Below are 25,335 nucleotides of genomic sequence, written 5' to 3' on the forward strand. Positions count from 1 at the left end.
GTAATGCACACAACGATTCCCCATTGGTAGAAAATTACATTTGAAATAACACGTGGATTCCTTCCGTTTTCGGAAATTTTTTCGAAAAATGGCACGTTACGTTTTTTCAAAAACATTCGAATTAAAGAATCCGGTTATAACGAAAGCTATAAAGAAGTAAGCCTGAAGAAGATCCCAGGAGGGGAATCGAAAACGTTCGCCGATTTTAAAGAATTTCGCACCGGTTAATGGTTAATTGTAGGTAGTTGTTGGTTTGGAGTATATACAACCCGATGTGGTAAGAAAGCACATTAAATAACCCTTACGGTTTGTTACTACAAGTGGACCAGGACAGTAAAAGTATTGTAAATTTTTTGGACATTTCCATCGCTTGCAGACAGGGAGAAATCTGGACCAGCATATACATAAAACCATGCTTTCAACCCACTTTAATTCTGCATAATTCGATCAATCTGCATCACATCAAATTATCAGCCTTAGGTCCTGGATAAAAAGAGCTTATATGCATTGTACAAGCATAAAAGACACAGTAATTGAGCTAAACTATATTATAAGGATTGCAGAACAATAGGGATACTGAAAGAAAATCATAGTGAAACTTATTGCAACCTTCAAACAACTAAACAACAGCATCCTACGGGAAGACCATAGACAAAGGATGGTTTTAAATTATGTCCCATTTTTGAGACAAATACATAAAGAAATGGCCAAAAAAGAATAATTTCCGAGTGATATATCAACACAATCCTACAGTTTTCAAGCTATTAAAAAATGATAAGAAGCAATATGTCTGGGAATCGACATCAGAGATCTATTCTATACCTTTATGTGAGGCCCTGGAAATAGCCCCTCCCCCTAAAAAAAAAAAGGAAAGATATGTAAAAATTTGTTATGTTAAATCGTCAGGAAAGCAAATTATAAGTGTCGAATCGGCGACACCCGACTTTGACGTCGACGCTCATCAAAAGTTGACGGAAAAACCAAATTTTAGATGTAAAAAGAAAAAAATTTAAAATATTAAAACTTAAGACGCAGTTTAGAAAGCAAAACGAAACTAGATAAAAAAATGTCTAGATGAGCGAAGGTGTCATAGTCAACAATTAAACGCGATCAGATTCGAAAAGATGGTGTCGGATAAACCATCTCCAGCCGACCTTTTCCACGAACTTAACGAAGCTCCATTTACACCTGGAGACAGGTGTATGAGCAATTGGAAAACGGTGATGTAAGAACTATCCAATTGACAAGAAGCCGATCGCAAAAACCCTATAAAAACGCAAAAATCAAGGACAACGAAACTTCCACTAAGACTTTTCCACCTAGACTACCTGTTGTGTTCGTTTGTCGACAGCTGTCGTGTTTCCTTTCATCTTTTGTGTGCTGTCACTTCAGATCTCGAACTTCTCACTCGACGCAGTCACGGGGCCCCTCCAGCGTAGGACCAGATCGACACCGAAAACAACCCAAGGTTCTGAACTTAAGGACCTTTGCCAAAAAATTATGTAAGCATTATCGTCCGGAATAAACGGTTTACCTTTGTAAACACTTGTCTTTGCTGCCTATAAAAACCGCCACCCACATACGCTAAGACCTTAGACCATCCCGATGGTAGGGAATAAAAATCTCTCCCCCAATCGGCGTTCTTACAATAGTTAGGGATACGGGAAAGAAAAATGTTAAAAAACAAGGAAAAAGGGNAACGGTTTACCTTTGTAAACACTTGTCTTTGCTGCCTTTAAAAACCGCCACCCACATACACTAAGACCTTAGACCATCCCGACGGTAGGGAATAAAAATCTCCCCCCTCAATCGGCGTTCTTACACTTTACACGATCAGCATTTTAATTAGGATCTTGTCTATGTGGGCGCAAAGATGCGCAACTTGCAGTAACGTATCGAAGAGCATAAATATATGATTAATAAGAACCGTGACAACACCATGCTATCAACTTACCAACACAACATGACATTCAAGTCTATTGGGATTGGGCGGAAATAATTAAACCTACAATAAATTTACACACAATGAAATATCTGGAGAAATTGGAGATCTTTAAGGCACACAAGAAAACTGCTTGCATCAACCATAGAGATGCAGACTCTTTACCTACCGTATGGCGATCATTTCACAAAGATTAATGATATTAAGAGACTTTATTTATTTTATTTTTTAGGAACATTTTCAGTTTAATTTATATTGTTTCACTTATTTTATCCACCACAGCTACTTTTCCGTTATTTATATTTTTAATTTCGTATTTACATTCTTTTTTGTGTTCGATTTTATTCTATATGTTAACTGATGAAGATTGTTAAGAAACGGTCAAAAACGTTTTTATTTTATTAATTTTTATTTGCTGGATTATTAAAGGTGTGTTTTATTCGTAGTATATTTATCCAGTTTAGTTCGTTATACCAAAAGAATTTCAATAAAAACTAAAAATGCTTTAACAGAAACTTTCAAGATAAAAATATAATAATTAAAGCATTAAATATGTGATTAATTAGAATAAATTATGGCATTTAAACAGTTAGGTCTATAAAATAAAGGAAATGTTTTACAAAATATTAAGGAGAATAATGATAAACCTTTTAATAAATGCCATACTGAATACATAACAAATATAATCAAATGAGCAACTAAAAAAACCTGCAATAAATTGTTTTTATTTATTTATTATAAATATTAAAAATAAGCAAATTTAATAATTTAAATAACATTTATTAATAGAATAATTTATAAAAATTTAAATTACTGTAAACCTAGAATATTTTTGATTTAAATCATTAGGAATTAGAATAGAGACATGAACAGAATTTAATAATTTCATGAACTCTTTTGAAGAGGAAACTCATTTAATTTTTTGGATTTTGTTTAACAGTTTATTTTTCGAGTTTGTTTTTGGATTATATTTTAAATTAATTGGACAACATAAATTAGGCAGTTAGACCACTACATTTAAACCTAAGAATAGCCTAAGCCTAAGAATAATGAAGATTCAGGGGTCTACCCAAGAAGGTGCTTATCATGCTGCAGTACTCCCTTGATACTAAAGCAATCAGTTTTATTTCTTTGAAATAAATATAATAATGCATAATTGCTTGGTTTCAAAGTTGAAAACTTTTCATTTTGCTAATGAAAGCACACCATCTATACATGGGTTTTTATACCAATAGATGATACAATCGCTGAAAACATTGCTGCAGTAGATTTTGTCAGTGAATGAAAAGTATTCTCATGTTTATAATGTAATAGCTTATGCAGTCTTTACAGTTTTCTGCAGATCTGCAGTAAAATGATAACTTAAAAATGAACATATTTTTATAGAATTTTATGCATGATAAAATTCTCATGGCCACTACTATAAATTTATTTATGTTGTTCATATCAATATAATTTTTGCAATTACTAACATTTTAATTTCTGTACAACATGGCATTAATTATTCCATGATTAAATAAATGAATTACAACTATAAGCTATGCAAACCCATAGTTATTAGTATGATGATATGAGCAAATTTTGTAGACAAACAAGTTTAGTAAAACAAGAATCTTTAATTCATGTAACCAAATACAGGAACTTCTTTTATAGGATGTCAGCTATACAATCTCTATCCCTTACATGAATGCACAATAATACCGTAACTGACAATAAGAAAAAAGATATAAATTGAAATACCGCAACAAGCGATTCTTACTTAATTAATATTTTACAAAAGACAGATACAAATATCTATGTATTTCTTACAACTACCATATAACTAACTATTATAAATTTAAGAGAATAGGGAGATTTAGAGCAAGGAAGAAGGTAGAAGATAGAAAAAAAACAGGGGTACCCAAGATTATTGGCAGTGCTCTCGATGCATTAGATCAAAAGGATGAACCACTTTCTAATTAAGATGAATATTAGCTTAGTTCACCAAACCTCATATTAAGTCAAATACACTGGGACGAAAATGGTACTCTTGTATTTTCACTATCAGGAATCTACTTCTTTTTTCTCCAATTCCTTTGTCTTCTGCACTAGATGTCACCAACGTGCTGGAGATCTTTGTTCACACGTCCCTTCTCGTCTGATTCCACCCAAAAAAATAATCCTCCTGGTCTATAGCCTGCCCTTAGGGTTGCACACTGTCCCATTGTTCTTAAGGGACATCTGCTGTTAAGAAAATGTTCGTTTTCTATTGCTTAGCCAAACTTTGCACCGGTTATTGGTTTAGAGAGTCTTATTTTATAGTTATTAGCAATTTTTTTTTCTTCTAAATGACAGGTAAAACCTTACAAAGTGGTTTTTTTTTTTTAATATTATTGAAATATATTTACTTTGACAGATACTGTAAAGTAGAACATTTATAAAAGAATTATCATTAATTCTTTTTCAAGTTTTATTATTATTGCAATTACTTTTTAATTAAAAATTCTGAAAACATTTTTAAAAAATCAGGGACAATATGAAATTAAACATACCTGGACAGTACTAAATATTCCAGCAGCTTTCCGTAGACATTTATGAACTTCTTTAGCTTCATCCATGTTTATGCTTATAAAAAACATATATATTATTTTAATCATAACTATGAAAACAACAGCTAATAAAAGTAAATATTCAGATATATAGTAGAAGTTTGTTAATCTGGCACATGATAATCTGGAATGTCTGCTAATCTGGTATCCTCTGAAAAGCAGCCATTCATCTAGAATTGTCCAATAATAATAATCCAGCATGTTAATATTCTGTGAATTAGAATTTGTTTAGACACATAGTGAATTAGAGACCCAAAGAAAAAAAAAGAAAAAAAAAATATATTGAGATAAAGGAGGGGCTATCTATTGAGAAGTCAACTGCAAGATCAAGGGCAATGTGATTAAAAAAAATAGCACTTCATTTAAATCAGGTCAGACATTATTACATATTTTGAACCAATATGCACTGGTACCAAATATACAGCAACATCCTTAACATTCACACTGCATATCACTTACCAAATTTTGCAAAAGTACAAAAATTTCCAGTAATTTGACACCATTCTGGTCTCATAAATGCCAGATTAACTTCTACTGTAATTCTTATCTATAAATCAAATCAAATTTTCTTACATGAATAAAACTTATTATTACCTTTGTTTATTTACATACAATTATATTTTTATTTTGTTTTTATGTATAGTTACATACAAAAAAGAAAAATTTGAAACATAAAAAGATACTAATTCTAATGATAGAAGGTTAGTGCTAGTGTAAAGAACAGCTCTGAAATTTATAAACCCAACAAATTTTGGCACACTATGCACTGTCAGTTACCATGTAGATACCAGAGTATGTGTTTTTTGTACTATTTCTTGCAAAATTGGGGTATATAACACTTATCCAGAACCATTTTTGCTATAAATATTATTTTTGAGTGACAATAGATGTCCTAACTTGTGTATCCATTATTAAATAGAACAAGAAACTCAGAAAAACAGAAAATTTTAACACAAATGAAACAGTGAGCATGCTATTACCACAGAAGTCTCCAGAATATTGCTTAGTAACACTTGAAAAATAGTAATACAAGTGTTATCCTTTTGCATTAAGAAAATATTTTTAGTTAAGAAAATTCTTTTCTGAACAAANGCTATAAATATTATTTTTGAGTGACAATAGATGTCCTAACTTGTGTATCCATTATTAAATAGAACAAGAAACTCAGAAAAACAGAAAATTTATTACCAATGATTGGTAAATATGCCAAGCATAAATGTCTGAGGAAAACATTAAACAGTATTGATAGTTATTTCAGAGAATACTGAAAAAATCCATCTGTCAGACTAGTGTGTAGCTACAAATCCCAGCAAAAACAGTGCCACAGGGTAAACATAAAAGGTTCCTAAATTATTACAAAAGTTGCTTCTAGCCCTTGATATAATAATATCAATTAAATTAAAATATCCACAACCGTGAGGCAGTTTCACAACCGTTTTCATACTTATGTAGTAACCTTTTCTGTTTATTAAATTTTTTTCACTTTAATCTCTGAGCGTTTGTGCCCATCATTTGGTCTGATAAGCCCTCACTATTATCTGCCTCACGATTGTGGATATTTTAATTTAATTGATATTATAAAAGGTTCCATTTATATGTGCACAAAATTCACTTATAACAACAAATTAAGCCAGAAGACAAGACAACACAAATAAACTTTGTAGAAACAATATTGGCAAAAATTAATACCAATAACAGATTCCTTAACTGAGTATGCTTTTTGGACAAGGCAGTAATCCATATGTCTAGAAAGTAGACAGACATAATTGCGACATCTGAAGTCTCAAAATTCACACATTGTATATGAATACAAATGGGATTCTCCAGAACCTAATATTTGGTATGATATCATAAAGGATAAAACATTTATATCTTTCTTTTTCTTTTGTAGAGGCCATAATAACTGGACCAACATACTTGGTCACATTATAGAAATATGCTGTAACTCAGCTTCCTGAAAAAATTCTTTTCAACACAATGAGCTCTACCCTCATCCTTGTCAATGATGTCTACACATTCTTGAATAGTCTCTTCACTGTAGGATGAATTGGGAGAGAATCACCATTCATTGCTTGGTCCCTGATCACACTCCATCTGACTATTTCCACTGGAGATTCGTTAAGAATCAAGTATATGATAATATGTAATCTGGTATGTAACGAATAGTATGTAATCTGAAAGACGTACATAAAACGATTTGTGCTGAAATCAACAATGTAATACCACAAATGCTTCTCAACACATGGGCTGAGAAAGAATGTCAATTGGACATTTACTAGATCACTAGTGAAGCTAATATTAAAGTTTACTAGGCATCTGAATATATTTTGAGGTTTTGGTATCAAGAAGAATGTATCATTTGTAAATTATGGTAGGTTTGGAGCATATGATAATTGTTTTATTAATTAATTAATTAAATGTCTAAGCAGAACACTCTGTATCAAAGTATTTTAATAATAATTAATATACATGTATAAAGATTAATTAATAAATAAGGTCTATTGCAATGTTCTACCAAATGTAGAGACAAATACATGACCATCACACTTTAGCAGCCACAAGTGTCTAATCTAATGTGTCCAGTCTTAGTTTGTGGTATTGCATCATTGCAAAATAGACATAATAAAATCGTCTTCCTCATTGCAGACAAAGCAAGACAATCAGTAATTAAATTTTTAGTGCCAGAAGATTGTGTATAAAGTAAAAAAAATCAATTCAATAAAGTATTGTAAAAATCTTATGATCAATCAAGAGCAATTTTTTTCTTGCACCATGATTATTTAAGACTGCCCTTCAATAAGGAAACAATGAAGATAAGTATTTATCTGAAATTATAGGTTACTCTTCATCCTTATAGTCCAGATCTGACACCATAAAACTTCTTAAAATTAAAAACAGTATTGAAAAGTCAATGCTTTTTGAAAATTAGATAACAAAGGCTTAAGTTGCTGTATGAGAATGAATCAAAGAAATATGAAACGTTTTTTTATGAACAAAATGCAAAAGTGTATTAAAAATTTATAAACATAAGACTTTAAATGACTATTATTTCAAAAATAATTTTGTGAGATTAAAATAAATGATCTTTACTTCTTTTTAAAATTCTTCAAAATTTGATGTAATTTAAACTATAAAACAATAAAACAAAACAAGTGGTTATTATGATGTGAAGGTTACGGATGTACGAGACAAATCATTCCAAGAATATCAATTAAACAATAATTTATTATAACAGGGATTTACAGGTCTTTTAGAGATGCCCGTCAGAGACAAAACACGAATATACAATAGGTCTCCACTCTCGTCCAAAATCTTACAAAATTTAATGATCACAATATATGGTCTAATCACTAACCTATAATTAACTTATATCTAACTTAGTCTAATACTATACTAATAAGAGGAAAGGGAAGGAAAGACAGAAAAGGTCTACCGGTAGTTAGCTCAGGAGGTCCTGATGGTGGTTTCCCGAGGTGAACAGGGTGCGGCCCTGCCCGTGGGGTGAGAAGGACACTTTTTGCCTGGACGACGAGGAGAGAGGGTTAAGAAAATCTCGTCGAGACACTAAGTCAGACCCAAGACAAAGAACCAGCCCCATGTGCGAGGTTTAGCGCAGTCCAGAGAGAAGAGAAGAGGACTAGCGACTTAATTGGTGAAAGATAATAGTCTAAGAAAAATAAGTGCCAAGATTTATACCAGGAATGTTGAATATACCAAAGTCGGCCGAGAAAACCCCCGCAATATTCGGAAACCACCATCAGGACCTCCTGAGCTAACTACCGGTAGACCTTTTCTGTCTTTCCTTCCCTTTCCTCTTATTAGTTTAATATTAGATTAAGTTAGATATAAGTTAATTATAAGTTAGTGAGTAGACCATATATTGTGATTCTTAAAAATTGTAAGATTTTGGACGAGAGTGGAGACCTATTGTATATTCGTGTTTTGTCTCTGACGGGCATCTCTAAAAGACCTGTAAATCCCTGTTATAATAAATTATTGTTTAATTGATATTCTTGGAACGATTTGTCTCGTACATCTGTAACCTTCACAATGGCGTCCGCGACAGGATGCCCGTTGTAAAAAGAACTCTCGTTCAGATCGATCTTCGAAATTGAGTATTGTATAGTTTTAAGGTAACTGTTCATTTATCTTAGTCAGTTATGGACCGGGAGGACGAGCAAGTTTTAGAGCATAAGGGAGAAGTTAAACTTGAGAACCTTCCCATTGTAGTTACAGGGTTTTTGGGAATGATCCCTACCTTCTCAAATTCCCCGAGCGATAATGTTAATATAATTCAGTTTTTCCGCACGATGGATAACATATCGCGACTAGCAAAATGGGGAGATGATGTTAAGGTTGCGGTTTTACAAGCCAAACTGAAGGGAGATCCGTTAAGTACGTTTATGTGTTTGTTAGAGCACACCCCCATACCAGATTTCGGAGAAATAAAGCGGAATTTGATAAAATGCTATGAGAGGTATGAAGGTGGAGAAAGAGGGTATTTGGATCAATTGCTGAACATAAAGCAAGGAGGGAGAGAATTAATTAGTGATTATATTGTTAGGACAAAGACGGTTATGTCCAGGGCCATCCAGAAAAACCGTACTGTTGTTTCGTTCAAGGATGACGTCATTAAGGAAAGATTTATTAGAGGTCTCCATCAGAATATCCGTTGCTATGTGAGCCGCCGTGAGCCTGGGACGTTAGAACAGGCCTTCGAATGGGCCGAGAAGGAGGAACGTGTGGAGAGAGAATGTGGTAGCTCACGGGAAATTAGAAATATAGGTTACAATGCCCACAGTGATCAACAGTATGAGGAGGGAAGGGAAAGCGCTAATCCTGTAATGCTCCACAGGGATGACGATCGCTTGGCAAGTTTAGAAAAAGGTATGAAATCCCTTCTCGAAGTCGTGACGAAGCTAGTCGAAACCCGGCCAGAAAGGCGCGACTATCCCGGCCGCCGGTGCTTTATTTGCGATAGCCCGAATCATCTTGCCCGTAGATGTCCAAATCGTAAGAGCCATGCTTTAAACTAGGACAGGAACTCGATGACGGTCAGCGTAGAGTTCCTAGTCTGGTGGTTAATCTGACCAAATTTATATTGTCTGGAAAGGGACTCCCATTAATAATTGGTAGCATGAAAACCGGGAACCTGAGATTCCTAATAGACACGGGAGCCGAGAAGTCCCTGATCGATTTGGGTTTCATCCGCAGGAAGAGTCGACCGGAGATTAACAACGCAATGACTAACGACAGATTAACTAGTATCCGGGGTATTAATGGTGCGATCACACAATGTGATCAGTTTTTGAGTTTAGTTATGAGCTATAATGGTAAAACAGTCCCGATCCGTTGTTGTTGTATGAAGTTTCCCCCCAATTTAGAATATGAGGGTATTATTGGGATGGATGTCATGGAGCAGTTCCCTTCCCTGATAGCCAGTGCGAGCGAGCATATCAAGCAGGAATTTTTATCAAAGTCGAAGAAGGGTCCGCTAAGGTCCTCATTCGAATGCTTGAGTAGCGGGCTATTATCTGAGTCCCCATCTCTGGGAACGCATATGTCGAATAGTAGTGACCAAGTAACCCGCATACTCAACCGGTATCCTGGTCTTTTTGCCGAATCGATCGAAGATTTAGAAGGTACGAAATTATTTACCCATAAACCCGAAGTAGACACCACCCGTGTAGTCAATGTTAGGCAATACCGTATACCCCAATGCTATCTGGCGGATCTAAAAAAGTTGATTGATTCCTACTTAAGAGTGGGAATTATAGAGAGAAGTTCTTCAGAATGGAATTCCCCCATTCACATTGTAAAAAAGGAGTCGGGCGAAATCAGGATGACACTAGATTTGCGCAAGGTCAATGAGATTACGAAACCCCAGATGTTCCCTTTAGCTAGAGTTGACGAGATCCTAAGCACCTTCCATGGGAGTAGATATTTTTCGGTGATTGATTTAAAATCGGGGTATTTCCAGATCCCTTTAGACCCGGCGGTAAGGCACATATTCGCCTTCACCACGCCGTGGGCTAAGTACCAGTTAACACGGATTCCCCAGGGAGGAAAAAATAGCGGTCGTTTTTTCCAGTATTGCATGTCACGCCTCCTTGCCCCATTCATAGGCGTAAACTGCTATGTTTTCCAGGACGATATCATCCTTTTCTCTCCTACTCTAGAGGAACACTTAAAACTCATCGATCAAGTAATCAAAATATTATATGACGCTAATCTGAAACTCCACCCTACTAAGAGCAGGTTCGGGGTAGAAGAAATCAAATACCTTGGTCACGTGATTGGGATGAAAGGAATCTACCCGGACCCTTGTAATGTAGAAGCTATTAAGAAAGGTAACCCACCGCGGAATGTTAGGGACGTTCGTAGTTTCTTGGGGATGGTGGGGTTTTTTCGGAACTTTATCCCTAACTTCTCCAAATTAGCATTACCTCTAACGGAATTAACGAAAAAGGGAAAACCCTTCTCATGGGATGAGAATTGCCAGGCGAGTTTTATAAAATTTAAGGAAGTATTATCCAACCCCCCGTTGTTAGCACACCCCGATTTCTCATCCCCATTCGTTTTGTATACTGATGCGTCTGATCGATCGTCAGGAGCAGTCCTCGGCCAGCAACGAGATGACGGCGTAGTCCCATTAGGATATTTTAGCCGGAAATTTAGAGGACCGGAATTGCGTTATTCCACTATTGAGAAGGAGTGCCTAGCCATAATTCTATCCCTCCAACATTTCAAATCCCTTATATTGGGCCATGATGTAAAGGTATACTCTGATCATAAACCCCTATCATATCTTAGGAATATGAATAACCAAAATGATCGACTAATGAGGTGGGCAATCGAGCTGTCTAACTATAACATTATAGTAGCACATGTTAAAGGCAAGAATAACCCTGTAGCTGACCTCATGTCGCGCCCAATAAGCCCCAATTCCCAACACGATTCTATGAACCACAGTTCGAGTGGGGAAAATGGGAATTTGTATCAACGGGTTATAAAGTCTCAGGAAGAGGATGAGTTCCTAAGTACCATGAAACAGGGGCTGGAGAACGACCGTCGGAAGGGAGAGTTCATTAATGTTAAGGGAACCATCCAGCCGGAATATCAACTTGATGGTGAGGTATTAGTCCATGTTAAGCCTGGTCGGTATAACTTATACCGGTGGAAGCGCGTCTGTGTTGGAAAAGGTATGAGTAGGGAGGTAGTTAGGGCCTGCCATGAGTCCGGCATGGGAGGGCACTTAGGTGCTGAAAAGACGAGTCAGTTGGTTGACAGACATTATCATGTTAAAAACCTTCATGCTATAGCTAAGTCCATTATAAAAGGTTGCAAAACTTGCCAGCGATTCAATCTCCATCGTGGAAAGGAGCCATTTCAAGAGACGGAGGTAGCAAGCTTCCCTTTCCAAAAATTAGCAATAGATATTATCGGTCCCTTAACTGTAACAAACAGCGGAAATAGATACATCCTATCGGTTATCGATGTGTTCACGAGATATGCGGAAGTTATCCCTCTTCGGGATCAAACAGCCAAGGTCATCGCTGATGTTATATTCGAACGTATTGTATGCCGTTATGGGTGCCCCGAAGTGATTATCTCTGACAGGGGGGCAAATTTCACGTCCACATTATTCAATGATTTATGCGAAACCTTAGGTATTACACGCAAAGTCACCACTGCTTACCGCCCGTGTGCGAATTCAGTGTGTGAAAGGTTTAATAAATCGATCTGCGGAATAATAGCCCGGTTATCGAGAGGTAGGAATCGGGATTGGGATCAGTATATTGCCCAAGCGGCTTTTTCCTATAATAACGCGACCCATTCTTCGACCGGTGAATCCCCCGCATTCCTCCTTTTAGGCTTCGATCCTCGGATACCCGAAGTGTTCCCCACAGGGACACAAACTACTACGAGTATTTCTGACCATAGGAAGGAAATAATGGAAAAATTAACCGTACTTAGGAATCAGGCATATTTAAGGGGTCGGCACCAAAATCTAGATAATAGGGGGAGATGTAACTTACAAAGGAAGGCGCGGAGGTTTGAAGTAGGCCAAAGAGTGTGGGTGTTGCGAAAGCATCGTGGGAGAAAATTTGGCAAGTTCTCCCCCAAGTACTTAGGTCCTTTTCGTATCACCCGGATCCTAGGTCCTGTAACCGCGGAGTTAGGAGAAACTTCAAAGGATAAGACATTTGTAATCCACTTTGATAGACTTAAGCCATATTTCTCACATACTGTGCATCGAAATCATACACCGAATAGGACTAACCGAGAGGATCACCTTGACCAACCCGAAGATGAAGAAGAGGAGGATGAAGGTAACATAATACGAAGTTACCAACAACGCATCGCATCCCCGAGTCATATCAGAGAACCTGTACAGCAGGAAGCCAGGACAACGCCAAGTGATCAACTACAGGACTCATATCAAGGCAGATACAACCTCAGAGGGAGGAGAGTGGACTATCACAAACTCCACTGTGGAGTTTGAGCTCCCCTGATGAGGGCATATGTGGCTGTCCGCCATTTTGTATATACCTAGTTAGAATATTTAGATTTAAGATTCTTTGTTCTTTTCCTTCTTTCTTCTTCTGCTAATGACCATTTCCGGTCACCCGATCAGGAGCGGGAACTTCGTGGGTCCTGATTGGTGGCTTACCGAGGTGAACAGGGTGCGGCCCTGCCCGTGGGGTGAGAAGGACACTTTTTGCCTGGACGACGAGGAGAGAGGGTTAAGAAAATCTCGTCGAGACACTAAGTCAGACCCAAGACAAAGAACCAGCCCCATGTGCGAGGTTTAGCGCAGTCCAGAGAGAAGAGAAGAGGACTAGCGACTTAATTGGTGAAAGATAATAGTCTAAGAAAAATAAGTGCCAAGATTTATACCAGGAATGTTGAATATACCAAAGTCGGCCGAGAAAACCCCCGCAATATTCGGAAACCACCATCAGGACCTCCTGAGCTAACTACCGGTAGACCTTTTCTGTCTTTCCTTCCCTTTCCTCTTATTAGTTTAATATTAGATTAAGTTAGATATAAGTTAATTATAAGTTAGTGAGTAGACCATATATTGTGATTCTTAAAATTTGTAAGATTTTGGACGAGAGTGGAGACCTATTGTATATTCGTGTTTTGTCTCTGACGGGCATCTCTAAAAGACCTGTAAATCCCTGTTATAATAAATTATTGTTTAATTGATATTCTTGGAACGATTTGTCTCGTACATCTGTAACTTTCACAATGAGTTCTCCATTAAACCTATTTTAATGGAAAATTTATATAAGAATCACAACAAAAACAGTCCCAGGTACTTTTGAGTCTCATGGCTCATCACCAATGCTTCTAAGTCCTTAAATTATACACAAAAAACTGAAAATAGAATTCTTTAAATCTTAAGACTAAGAACTGGTCTGAAAAATGAACTGAGAAATTCAAAAAATACTTAAGATTCTTATATCACTAAACAAGAATCTTCACATTTGTAAGTTCTCAATTAAAATAATGTTTTATGCATTATAATTCTTGGACATTGCAACTAAAGTAAGGACTGTCCTTAGTATATAAGATGGCAACACTAATTAGAATAAATAATAGTTCTGAGATGTGATAGTTTCAGTATGCACTTGGAAGCAAGACAGGGATCTTTCACAACTATTCAGGAAGTTTTGGCTTTCAATATTTAAAATAAAGTTATGTAAGCTCATTCAATAAAATCCATTAGATTATCAAGTTATTAACCTTTCAACTACAAGAACCAGTTTCCCTAACAGACATAGCAAGTTTTTCATGCAGATAACCTTGAAAATTTGTATTGTTTTAAACATTTACAGCAGTTTTATTTTCACAATTTTGCTTCTAATAGAATGTATGTTGTAATTTTTTCTTATTTACATCCTTAACATTCACACTGCATATCACTTACCAAATTTTGCAAAAGTACAAAAATTTCCAGTAATTTGACACCATTCTGGTCTCATAAATGCCAGATTAACTTCTACTGTAATTCTTATCTATAAATCAAATCAAATTTTCTTACATGAATAAAACTTATTATTACCTTTGTTTATTTACATACAATTATATTTTTATTTTGTTTTTATGTATAGTTACATACAAAAANTTTTCTTTTTAATATATTTATCTCTACAGAAAGTAAGCACTATTTTCAATCATTACAAAATATTAAAAATTTATATTTAAATAAACTAAAGTAACCTATTTGTACTGTAGTTATCAAATGAATAATTATCGCCAAATCTTCATTTCCAACTACCAAACTGAAATTACTATTTAATCAACACCAACAGTACAGGAAAATCATTTATATGCTGTTTATCAAAATTTTTAATACTTTCTAAAATACTATATATTTATTGCAAGAAATATCCTATTTTATTTGTTTATATTAATTGTAAAAATACAGAATCAAATAAACAGAGTTGAATTGCAAGGATTATGCAGTAGATCCTATTATATTATACAGCAAATATATATATGTGGTGGGAAAGAAAAATAATGGGAAAAAATCATGTATTTATTTTAACAACTTCGTATTTTAATCTCCTTCAAAATACTCTTCATTAGCCTCAAACTTGTCCAAACATTTTTTCCATTGTTCAAAACACCTAGAAAATTTGTTATGAAATGCCACTTAGCACCTCTGTTGTCTGTTTTCACCTCTTCTACTGTCTAAAATAGCTTCCCTTTGAGTTCCTTCTTCATCCCAAAATAAAAAATTGCAAGATGCAAGATCAGGGGAATATAAGGGATGGGGAGGAGGGTCATGCCATTTCTTGTCAAAACTGCTGCATGAAGACCCCATGTGAGCGGGTGCACTGTCATGATGAAAAAACCAATCCCCCGTTTGCCACAAGTCCCTTCTTTTCCTTCTCACAGCATCACAAAGTCTTCCAAGGATTTCCAGATAACAATGTCAATTGACTGTCTGGCCTGGATGGACAAATTCAGAATGAACAAATCCTTTCACATCAAAAAAACAGATTAATATGGTTTTCACATTCAACGTCACTTGTCATGCTTTTTTGGGACAAGGAGATCCTGATGTTTTCCACTGGCTGGATTGACATTTGGTTTCTGGATCATAACACCACAATTCATCACCAGTTATCACCTTAGAAAACAAGTCTGGATCATTTTCCAAATGTTCTTTCAAACCTGACAAGCTGCCAAGTGATTGCCTTTCTGATTGGCAGTCAACAAGTGCGGAATAAACTTCTCATGCCAAGTTCTTGTAACAATAATTGGCTGAATCAAACTCTATGAAATCCCAGACAAATCACTGAGTTCATCAATATTTGACGGTAATCTTTGTTGATGAGACTGCGAATTTTCTCAACATTTTCGTCAGTTCAAATGTTGGCTTGACATCCAGACCTGGGTTGATCCTCAAGAGATATTTCTCCTTTGTGAAAACGGGACAACCATTTGCAAACACTTGTCTCACTCATGGCATCTTGTTTGTAAGCACACTGAATCATTTCAACCATTTTCAATCTACTTTTCCCTAACAGGAAACAAAATTTCACAGCAGCACATTTCTCTTTAAAATCTGACATCACATTTTTTATGAAAATGAAAAAGAGCTCTCACAAAAACGTTACTACAGGCCAACAAGTCTTGACATGCTGATGTCGCTTCGCATATTGATTCAAGAGGATTCTATCTACTGACATCTAGTGGTAGATACACATACTACAAATCTCCCATCCTCCACAAAATTATTCCCATTATTTTTGGGTCCCCAGGTATTATATATTGTATACTAAATCAGTTATTTTTTTATTTTAGTATTTTAAATATATAAAACTTTAAAAATTAATATATAATTTATAAATAACATATAAGTAGTTAAAAAAACTGGATGCACTTATCAACAAATCACTCATGTGATTTGTTAATACAGTAGAGCGTCGATTATCCAAAAGTCAATCATCTGAAAGAATACCATTCGGCAAATTTAAATTTCACCAGTGCTGTGGCGCTGCAATCTTTGGCTATGTCTTGGGCTACTCAAATATTTTACGTTTTTGATACTAAATTAACTTCTGAAGTATAACTTTTTATTGTTTTTATATTTTTCAATATATTTATTTTGTTTGTACAAAATAAAAAAATAATTTTTAATGATACAATAGTCTTCATTAGGCTTAACAGCGATGAAAATTCAAAGCGACACACAACAGAGGAAAATTTCAACATGGGATAGGTTAATACATTTTTTTGTACATAATCGGTTATCCGAAATATATCGATTTTCCGAACAACCCCAGTCCCCAATTGATTCGGATAATCAACACTTTACAGTAAGTGCATCCATGAAACTAGAAAATCTGGCAAGAAAACAACATGTTTTTTTCTTGTATATCTTGTTTTCTCTTTCTGATATACATCTCATTTTAAATCAATGGAAAAATTAGCTGGTCATATGCTAAATTTATTACACTTCCTTAAAACAGAAAATACAGTCGAGTCTGCATAAGTTGTCATAGGTATAACTAGACACCATTGGTTAAGTAGTCAGTTTCTGTGCTCCCGGCCAACTTACATAGGCATTATGTTAAAAAACTATGGTTTACTCGACACCGTTTAACTCCTCACCGTTGGATAAATCGACATACTTTTTCTGTCCCACACTCGTTCAGATGTCTAGTAAGTCGACTCCCCTCATGAAAAAAATGAGTTTACACCACACAGCTTAATGTCACGGTAGAATCCGGTTTTGCATTTTCTCACTTTTCATTCATGCATTATTTGCAGAAAGTATTTCACATTTCAATTAGAAATGAGTATCCGAAACCTAATAACATTTACGCTGAAGGAAAAATACAAACTTGTATCTGAATTTGAATGTAAGAAAACTTTGAAAGCTGAATTTGAAAAACAAGAAAACCTTTCAAGAACAACATTGATGGGAATTCTGAAGAAAAAAGAGGAAATTAAGAAACTTTTTCTCGGGTTTTCATCATGGCTGTCTTGAAAACGCCAGAGAAAGTCGCCATACAAAGATGTCAAAGATGCTCTAGTACATTGGCTAAAGCAAATTCGTTCATCAAATCTTTCTATTTTGGAGCCTATACTGAAACAAAAAGTGATGGAAATCGCTGAGGTACTTGGAGTAGAAACCAACTTACCACTAAAGTTGGTAAGTTGGTTATGGACATGGATACGAGCGGGGATTAATCAAGAAACTGGCATGTGCCTATTGGTCGCAATTATATAATATTAATAACAACAACTCAAGCACTAGCATCTCAAACAATCCACAATCTTGGGCTGTAGTTCAATATAACCACCACCTGGACCCTATTTATAGAGAAATTGCGGCAATTACGAACAAAAAAATTACATATAAAAGACGGGGTAATGTTTATGACTTCCTCCGCAACTGCAAAGATTGCATAAACATAAGATTGGCTCCAGGGGTATACTTGGTTCCATTAAGGGACCATAGGTTTTTTCAAAGGGACCTTGTATATATTGGCTCTACGATACGTTCTCTAGATAAGAGTCTACGGAAACACAAATATGACATTGAACATAAAAGGGGCACCACTGCCTTGTGTACTTATGCTTCGACCCTGGGCATAAGAGTGGACCTGCATGATGCCCAAATAATTAATATATCAAGCTGAAGAGAACATATACATTCGCTGGAAACTCTCGAAATATACAAAGCTGGGCTACACAACAACTGCATCAACTCCAAGGATGCTATTAATATTTCCAACATTTGGAAGCTCTAATATGAACGGGAAGACCCTATTTAATCCGGATCTCCATGGGTTTTTTATATGTGTGTGTTAAAAAATATATTATTTCATTTGTATAAGCTATGCATAGTAAGAACGCGCAGTATGAATGTCTATACGCATCGGTTCATACGTTCTAAGAATAATTTAAATTTTTTCAAGTACAACGGATATTCGAATCTCGGAACTTTCTGCCTGAAGAAGACCGGAAATAATGGTCGAAAACGTTTGTAGTATTTTTAAATATTTTACTGGTCATTTAAGGTTGAGTGTGTTTAGAGTGTAGTGTTTAGTGTCAGTGATGGATGGTCAGAGAGATACATTGCATGTACTGTATAAAGCACTACTGTATTTTCCTAATTGTAGTTTTGTGGTTTCTTTCAACTTTGTTTTAGTCATCATATCAGATAACTCATCACATTTCCACTTCCCCTTGGGGTGTCGAATTATGCAGACTCAACTGTATTAAATATGTTTTTGGAATGAAAAGTTTTATGAATATGTTTCTGCAGACTTACACTGCCAATTTTATTGTTTGTACTGCTGCCTTTTTATGTAAATAACATTTTCCTAAAATACTCGTTTTTTTATTATAAATTCTGGAAATTAAGCATTTAAAAAAAAATGGCCATTTTTATTATTTTGTAAAGAGATATTGATAATGTATTTAATTACTAATTGTAATTACTAGTAACATTTATTAAAACTGAAAAATGTTATATTATTCGGTTTAACATTTTATGATACAAAATGGATAGTACAATAATAACAAATATATATATAACATAGATTTACAACTTCTGTATAATATATATCATAGTACTTACTCATCTTTGCCTGCAATCATAGCTGCATGTTTCATTAGCCATATTCCATAATTTTGGCATATGGAAACAAGTTCAAAAATTGCATCCTGCTGTGCACTACATAAATATTAAATTAATATTACAAACATTATAAAAATAAATATAATAAATTTAATAATTTTAATATTAAACAGCATAATATAAGAATGTTTCTTCTAATAATCAAAAACAATAAAAAACATGACAATTTTATTATTAAATTACATCAATGAAAAACTTAAAGATTCAACAGTGCCAGAGATAATGGCAAAGTAAACCTTAACTCTTAAACTTCTTGATGCAAAGTATAAATGCAGACAACACAGCTGATGAATATGGATGTGATGAAGTCATGTATCACTTACCAATAGGAAGTGTAAATAGCATTGAGATGTTGAATTACTTTTCTGATAATTAAAAAAAATGTAATATAATAGTAGTAGTCTTAAAATTTATTCTGTAGTAATGAGACTGATATGATAAACACAACAATTTCATCTTCCACTCCCATATAAAAATTACTTGTATTCAGTATTGCAGAGAGAATTAAAATCCTAAGGCATAACAGATGGTCAAATTTCTTGTTTCAGAAGATTTTGCTTCTTATGAAAAATGGAGTTTATTTTTAAAAAGAAAAAACAAAAAGGTTAACGTAATTAATGGCAAAAATTAATATATTATTTCCTAGTGTGTTACTTTTTAATGTTTAATAAAACAATATTTCTGAAAGCTTTTTAATGTTTGGAGTGCTTCATTATTAAACTAAGTCAAACCTCAGTTTGCGAACTTAATTCCTGAAAGTTGTTTAAAAACTAATTTGTTCTAAAACTGAAGCTTATTTTTTCATACAAAACAATATAAATTGGATTTAATCCATTCCCGACCCCCAAAACAAAGCCTTATTTTTAAACCCTATCTGAAGAGCATACATAATTATAATTAGAGCATGGATTTCTAGCTATTATTCCATACATGGTATTTAGTGTCAGTCTCAGTATGACTATACATATGCACAAATTCCAACAAATAGCACTCATTGGACAATTTCCTTTTTGTGCTTTTTTGCATATTTTACAATTTTATGTATATATTATTTTTTGTGCTATTTTGGGACATATTTTCCTTTTTGTGCTACCATTTTGTGCATATTTAATCAATTTTATTTATCAATTATCAATACCACCTTCTGTTGCTGAAAAATGTTTATTAAACAAAACACAAACATTTTCAACCTAATACAACAGGCCATCTTCAGGTGTAACTGAATTCAAACACCTTTTCAAAAATGGAACATTTTATTAACAAAGGAACATCCAAACTCTTACATTTAAATTTAAAATGAAATATAAGACAAATTAACAATTAAACAAATAAAACACAAAGGTAAAATAATTTACACCTTCCTCTCACTATCCGGCATTCACTAATTAAAAATGAACATTTTCAGCTACCTTCAGTGGCCTGCTTCAGGTTAAGCAGAATTCTATAGCTAAGGTCTATAGCAGGTTCAAAGTTTGGAATAATGCTGTTTTTCTTTGACATAATTGTTTTCAACAGTATTCATCGCTAACTTTAGNCTGACTAAAAGTTTTCATATTTTAATTTTTCTTTTATGCAAAATTTCTATGCAGAAAGTAGTCCACCTGCATCCCTGGCATTTATGCAACTGTCCTTTAATTTGCTTTTATAAATTTCAATTTTTTCTTTGTTCATTGGTAACGATGGGGAACACAGCCCTGAAGATACTCGCTTCATTCCAACTATGGAGTCCTCTACCTGTACCATAATGAACAAAACTGTGTTGCAGTGCCTTTTTTTAATGCCATACTTGTGCTCCTCAAGTCTAATTGCTAGATTCCGTCTTGTAATCCCAATATAGTCTTTTTTTCTCAATTGCTAATTTTCAAATGGAATTCTGTATAATCCTGCTTTTTCATCTTTTCTAAGTCTATCTTTGTCATTTCTCAAAACACTGTATAAATTAGGAGCTCTTTTGAAAACTCCAAATATTTACAGGAAAAAAACTCAAGAATTTTTTTCAGGAGTGGTCTGTCTCATATGTCAGGCCCTATCCATTACCACTCAGCTGCCCCACTGTAGGGCTGACTGAACCCACAACAGGCTTGAAAAAAAGGCCCTTTTAATGATATATACACAACATTGTAAAAGTCTGTCAACTACAAAAGGCCACAGCCGATTTGCCTTTTGTAGCTAACAGATAATTTTTATCAATATGAAGATGTTCTAAGTGCAATCAAAGGTTTTCTGGCATAATTATGAATGTAAAACATAGTCATTGAATGAAGGTTTCATACTAAAACATGTTTCATGTACAGTACATCTAAGATGAAATGGTAATAATGTGAAACGATTGACCTATGCATGCTTGACTGCAGTTTCTATACTTGTAAGGTTTACAGGTATGTTTTTTGGAGATATCACTGGTTTTTTTCATTTCATATGCTTTATAAACAATTACATTAGTTCATTCACCTACAATGTATTAATCCATGGAACACCATCATGATTATTGACATTAATGCCTAAAATAAATGATAATATAAATTATAATTAAGCATTTGTAAATACCCAAGCAGACACCATTGGAAAAGACATCCCCAAAAATAAGACCTAAGGCATCTTTTGAAGCAAAAATTAATTTAAGACCTGGTTTTATTTTTGGGAAAATCCAGTACTACATAAAATCGTAGAATATGTATTCTTTAATATTAAAAGTTTAAGTTTAGTAAAAATAAGTTTTACAATAATGTGAGGATGCAAATCCGGTATGTTTATCTCATTTCATCATTTCACAGTGTAGCTATACTTTCGTTCAATAACTGTCAACTTTTAAACATGGGAGCTAAACATCTATTAAGTTCTCAGGCTTATTAACGACGCTTTCTCATCACCTTTTGACCTCAAATCTCTGTTTCAACAATCCAACCTGAAAACAGAACAACAAAGTGGGCAGTCATTGCCCTGTCCTCGAAGAGATCAGTCTCAAGTTCTGTATCTTTTTCTGTGTGCGTTGTGCTTTTCACTGGACCATCGGACTTATTTAAGTGCCTATTCTCTGGATTAACATCGACCCAAAATACTTGATTGCCTAACTGGACTAACTTCGTTGTCAATACCTACTAGTAACTCACTAAAACTCAAGGTATTTATCACCATGTGCAACTTATGTAAACTCTCTCTCTCGAGAACCGCGGAACTGTAACCAAAATCTTAGATCCATTTTAATGTCTATTATATATATATCTCAAATCAATTGTAGCAAAGATCTCTAACAGCTAGCATATTTCAAATCGATATATTTTATATTCTGTATGGCCTATAGTTACCAATTAAATAGTTGTTACATTAGCCCGTCTCTGAGTAAGTCACTTCCGGTGCGCGGTCTCTCTCTCCATCCCAAATCCGTTCGCTCACACACGCAATTGTTTGCGCAAGAACACAACGGTTTCTGTGTCTGTCCGTAAAGACACAGTGGTGTCAGTCCTGGCGAAACTTGTCATTGCGATCTTTGCCGATGCGATGTCGACCCTTTGGTCACGTGGTACCGAAGTATAGGGAGGCCCTTCGGCATTGTCACAATAACATAAAAAATACATATTTTATAACTTTTTTATTATTTTGAAATTATATTATATTCCATATTATTTTTTGTAAATATGAGTTAAATTAAATAATTATAATTGTGAAATTACACAGACTCACAATGCTGTTGCATCACCAGTGATACAACAGCAGTGAGTGAGAGTTCTCAATCAATATTGATGAATTATCATCTCTCTGTTCATACTGTTTCTGCTAATAGTTTCCCTGATACTGGTATCCTCCAAATGCCTCCACATAACATAGATCACTTATGTCTATAACATGAAATTTCAACACACACTGTTTGTTATACTGTAGGTCAGAATAATTTTTTAAGAAGAGGCTAGGNGCTAATTATGTATTCACTTAAACTTTGTTAAAACCTTTAATAACAACCGAAGCTTTAGGACGAAATTCACCTATTTTACCAATTTAGGGACCTCGTTTCCAAGTTTTAATATCAACTGAAAATAACTAAAAAAGACAAATTAGAATAAAACGGTTTATCAGAAATCTCACAATATTATTTTTTGTAAATATGAGTTAAATTAAATAATTATAATTGTGAAATTACACAGACTCACAATGCTGTTGCATCACCAGTGATACAACAGCAGTGAGTGAGAGTTCTCAATCAATATTGATGAATTATCATCTCTCTGTTCATACTGTTTCTGCTAATAGTTTCCCTGATACTGGTATCCTCCAAATGCCTCCACATAACATAGATCACTTATGTCTATAACATGAAATTTCAACACACACTGTTTGTTATACTGTAGGTCAGAATAATTTTTTAAGAAGAGGCTAGGCTATGACCAAAGCCAGACTCTCTCCCCTTTTTAGTGGTCCATGGTAGGTACTGACTTACTTCCTATCCCATTCAACTGAGCTACATGGTTTGTAAACATTCCCTTATATGTAAATTAAAGTTTAAAATACAATCAATCAATCAATCAATCGTTAATTTATTAAGGTGTGAACACACATATCCCGGCCCTGCATAACAGCATTACCGGGAGTAAAGTACATCAACATAATTTTACAAACAATTCTTACAAGGATAAATACATTCAATATTACGATAGTGAGGATATTTATATTATTTATAGAGGTAATTTCTCATGTTGTTTATCAGGTCATGTGAAATGGTTACATTAAGTACATATATAGTAATGACAATATATTTACAGCAGTAACAGAGTAGCAATAACAGAGTAATAATATATAGAATAATCACATAATAGATTAAGATTAACCAACATACAATTATTTAAAAACAAACAATGATAGCAATAATAAAGTATGATCATTTTCAAAATAAATAACAGCATTAAAGAAAATATACATATTCAATAATGGTAGAAGGTGCATTCCATATTATTATTAGTTGAGTTGTATTATTTTTGTACATTCAATATATAGAACACATGTTATAATATGTAATAATTAATTTGTGGCATAGTAAACACTAGTATTGTGTTTTATTCCAAAGACACATGGCAAATTTTCCATCAAATTCCTTTATTAGTTGAGTCGACTCAACTAATAAAGGAATTTGATGGAAAATTTGCCATGTGTCTTTGGAATAAAACACAATACTAGTGTTTACTACGCCNGGCAAATTTTCCATCAAATTCCTTTATTAGTTGAGTCGACTCAACTAATAAAGGAATTAGATGGAAAATTTGCCATGTGTCTTTGAAATAAAACACAATACTAGTGTTTACTACATCACAAATATAAAACAGGACACGGTTTCAAAAAACAAATGTAATAATTAAATATCATATACAGATTAAATAAATGTGTAATTAATACCATAACTAAATAATATGTTTATCAACAATATAATGAATAGAATAGACAAGTGTATCAATAACACACAGGTCACTGCATATACAATTGTTAATGAAATATTATATCAATAATGAATACGATATTTTAACAGGATACACATATTTAGACATTATGGTATATATCAGGTCAGTCCATAAGTTCATGCCTATTTTATGACCTTGAGAAAAATATTGTTTTGCTGTTAAAAATGCCAGTCTAATGTGATACTTTTTACACTGAAGTGTTAAATTGGATTTCATTCATATAATACTGTTCAGAATTGGGAACATTTCAGTTGTTTATTTTCGTTAAAATGACAGATGAATATAAGAGACATGTTTTATACAGATGAATATAAGAGACATGTTTTATACTTTTTATTTTTAAGTGATGAGAATGCTACAAATGCAGCCAAAAAGTTAAATACTGTTCATAATTAAACTGTAATTAGTGTAAGGACTGTGCAGAAGTGGTTTGAAAGATTTAGAAATAATGATTTAGTGTGGAGGATAAGGCTCGTACTGGAAGACCTGTTGACTTTGATGATGATGCTCTCTCTGCACTATTTGAAGCAGAACCATCTTAACAGTTGATGAAATTGCGGAACGTTTAAATTCATCCCATGGAACTGTTCATAGACATCTACAACAAATCGGAAAAGTTTCAAAGCTAGGAAAATGGATACCACATGAACTGTCAATAGCTAACTGACAACAACGTCAACTGCTCAACTC

The 25,335-nt window shown here is 34.1% G+C and overlaps 1 protein-coding gene across 2 annotated transcripts in view; it reads right to left on the bottom strand.

The window, feature by feature from the left end:
* The window catches only part of LOC111635631 (BRO1 domain-containing protein BROX-like), a 93,938-nt gene that overhangs the window by 50,995 nt on the left and 17,608 nt on the right, over positions 1–25,335 (bottom strand). For both annotated transcript variants that reach the window (XM_023380648.1, XM_023380647.1), the window contains exons 3-4: positions 19,142–19,237; positions 4,474–4,546 (exon numbers count right to left, since the gene is read on the bottom strand). In XM_023380648.1, the coding sequence (XP_023236416.1) occupies positions 4,474–4,546; positions 19,142–19,237 (169 nt within the window). The remainder of the gene's footprint in view (positions 1–4,473; positions 4,547–19,141; positions 19,238–25,335) is intronic.

This window comes from Centruroides sculpturatus, unplaced genomic scaffold (assembly GCF_000671375.1).
Source record: "Centruroides sculpturatus isolate CEXI.00-Female unplaced genomic scaffold, Cexi_2.0 scaffold1025, whole genome shotgun sequence".
Classification (NCBI taxonomy): domain Eukaryota; kingdom Metazoa; phylum Arthropoda; class Arachnida; order Scorpiones; family Buthidae; genus Centruroides; species Centruroides sculpturatus.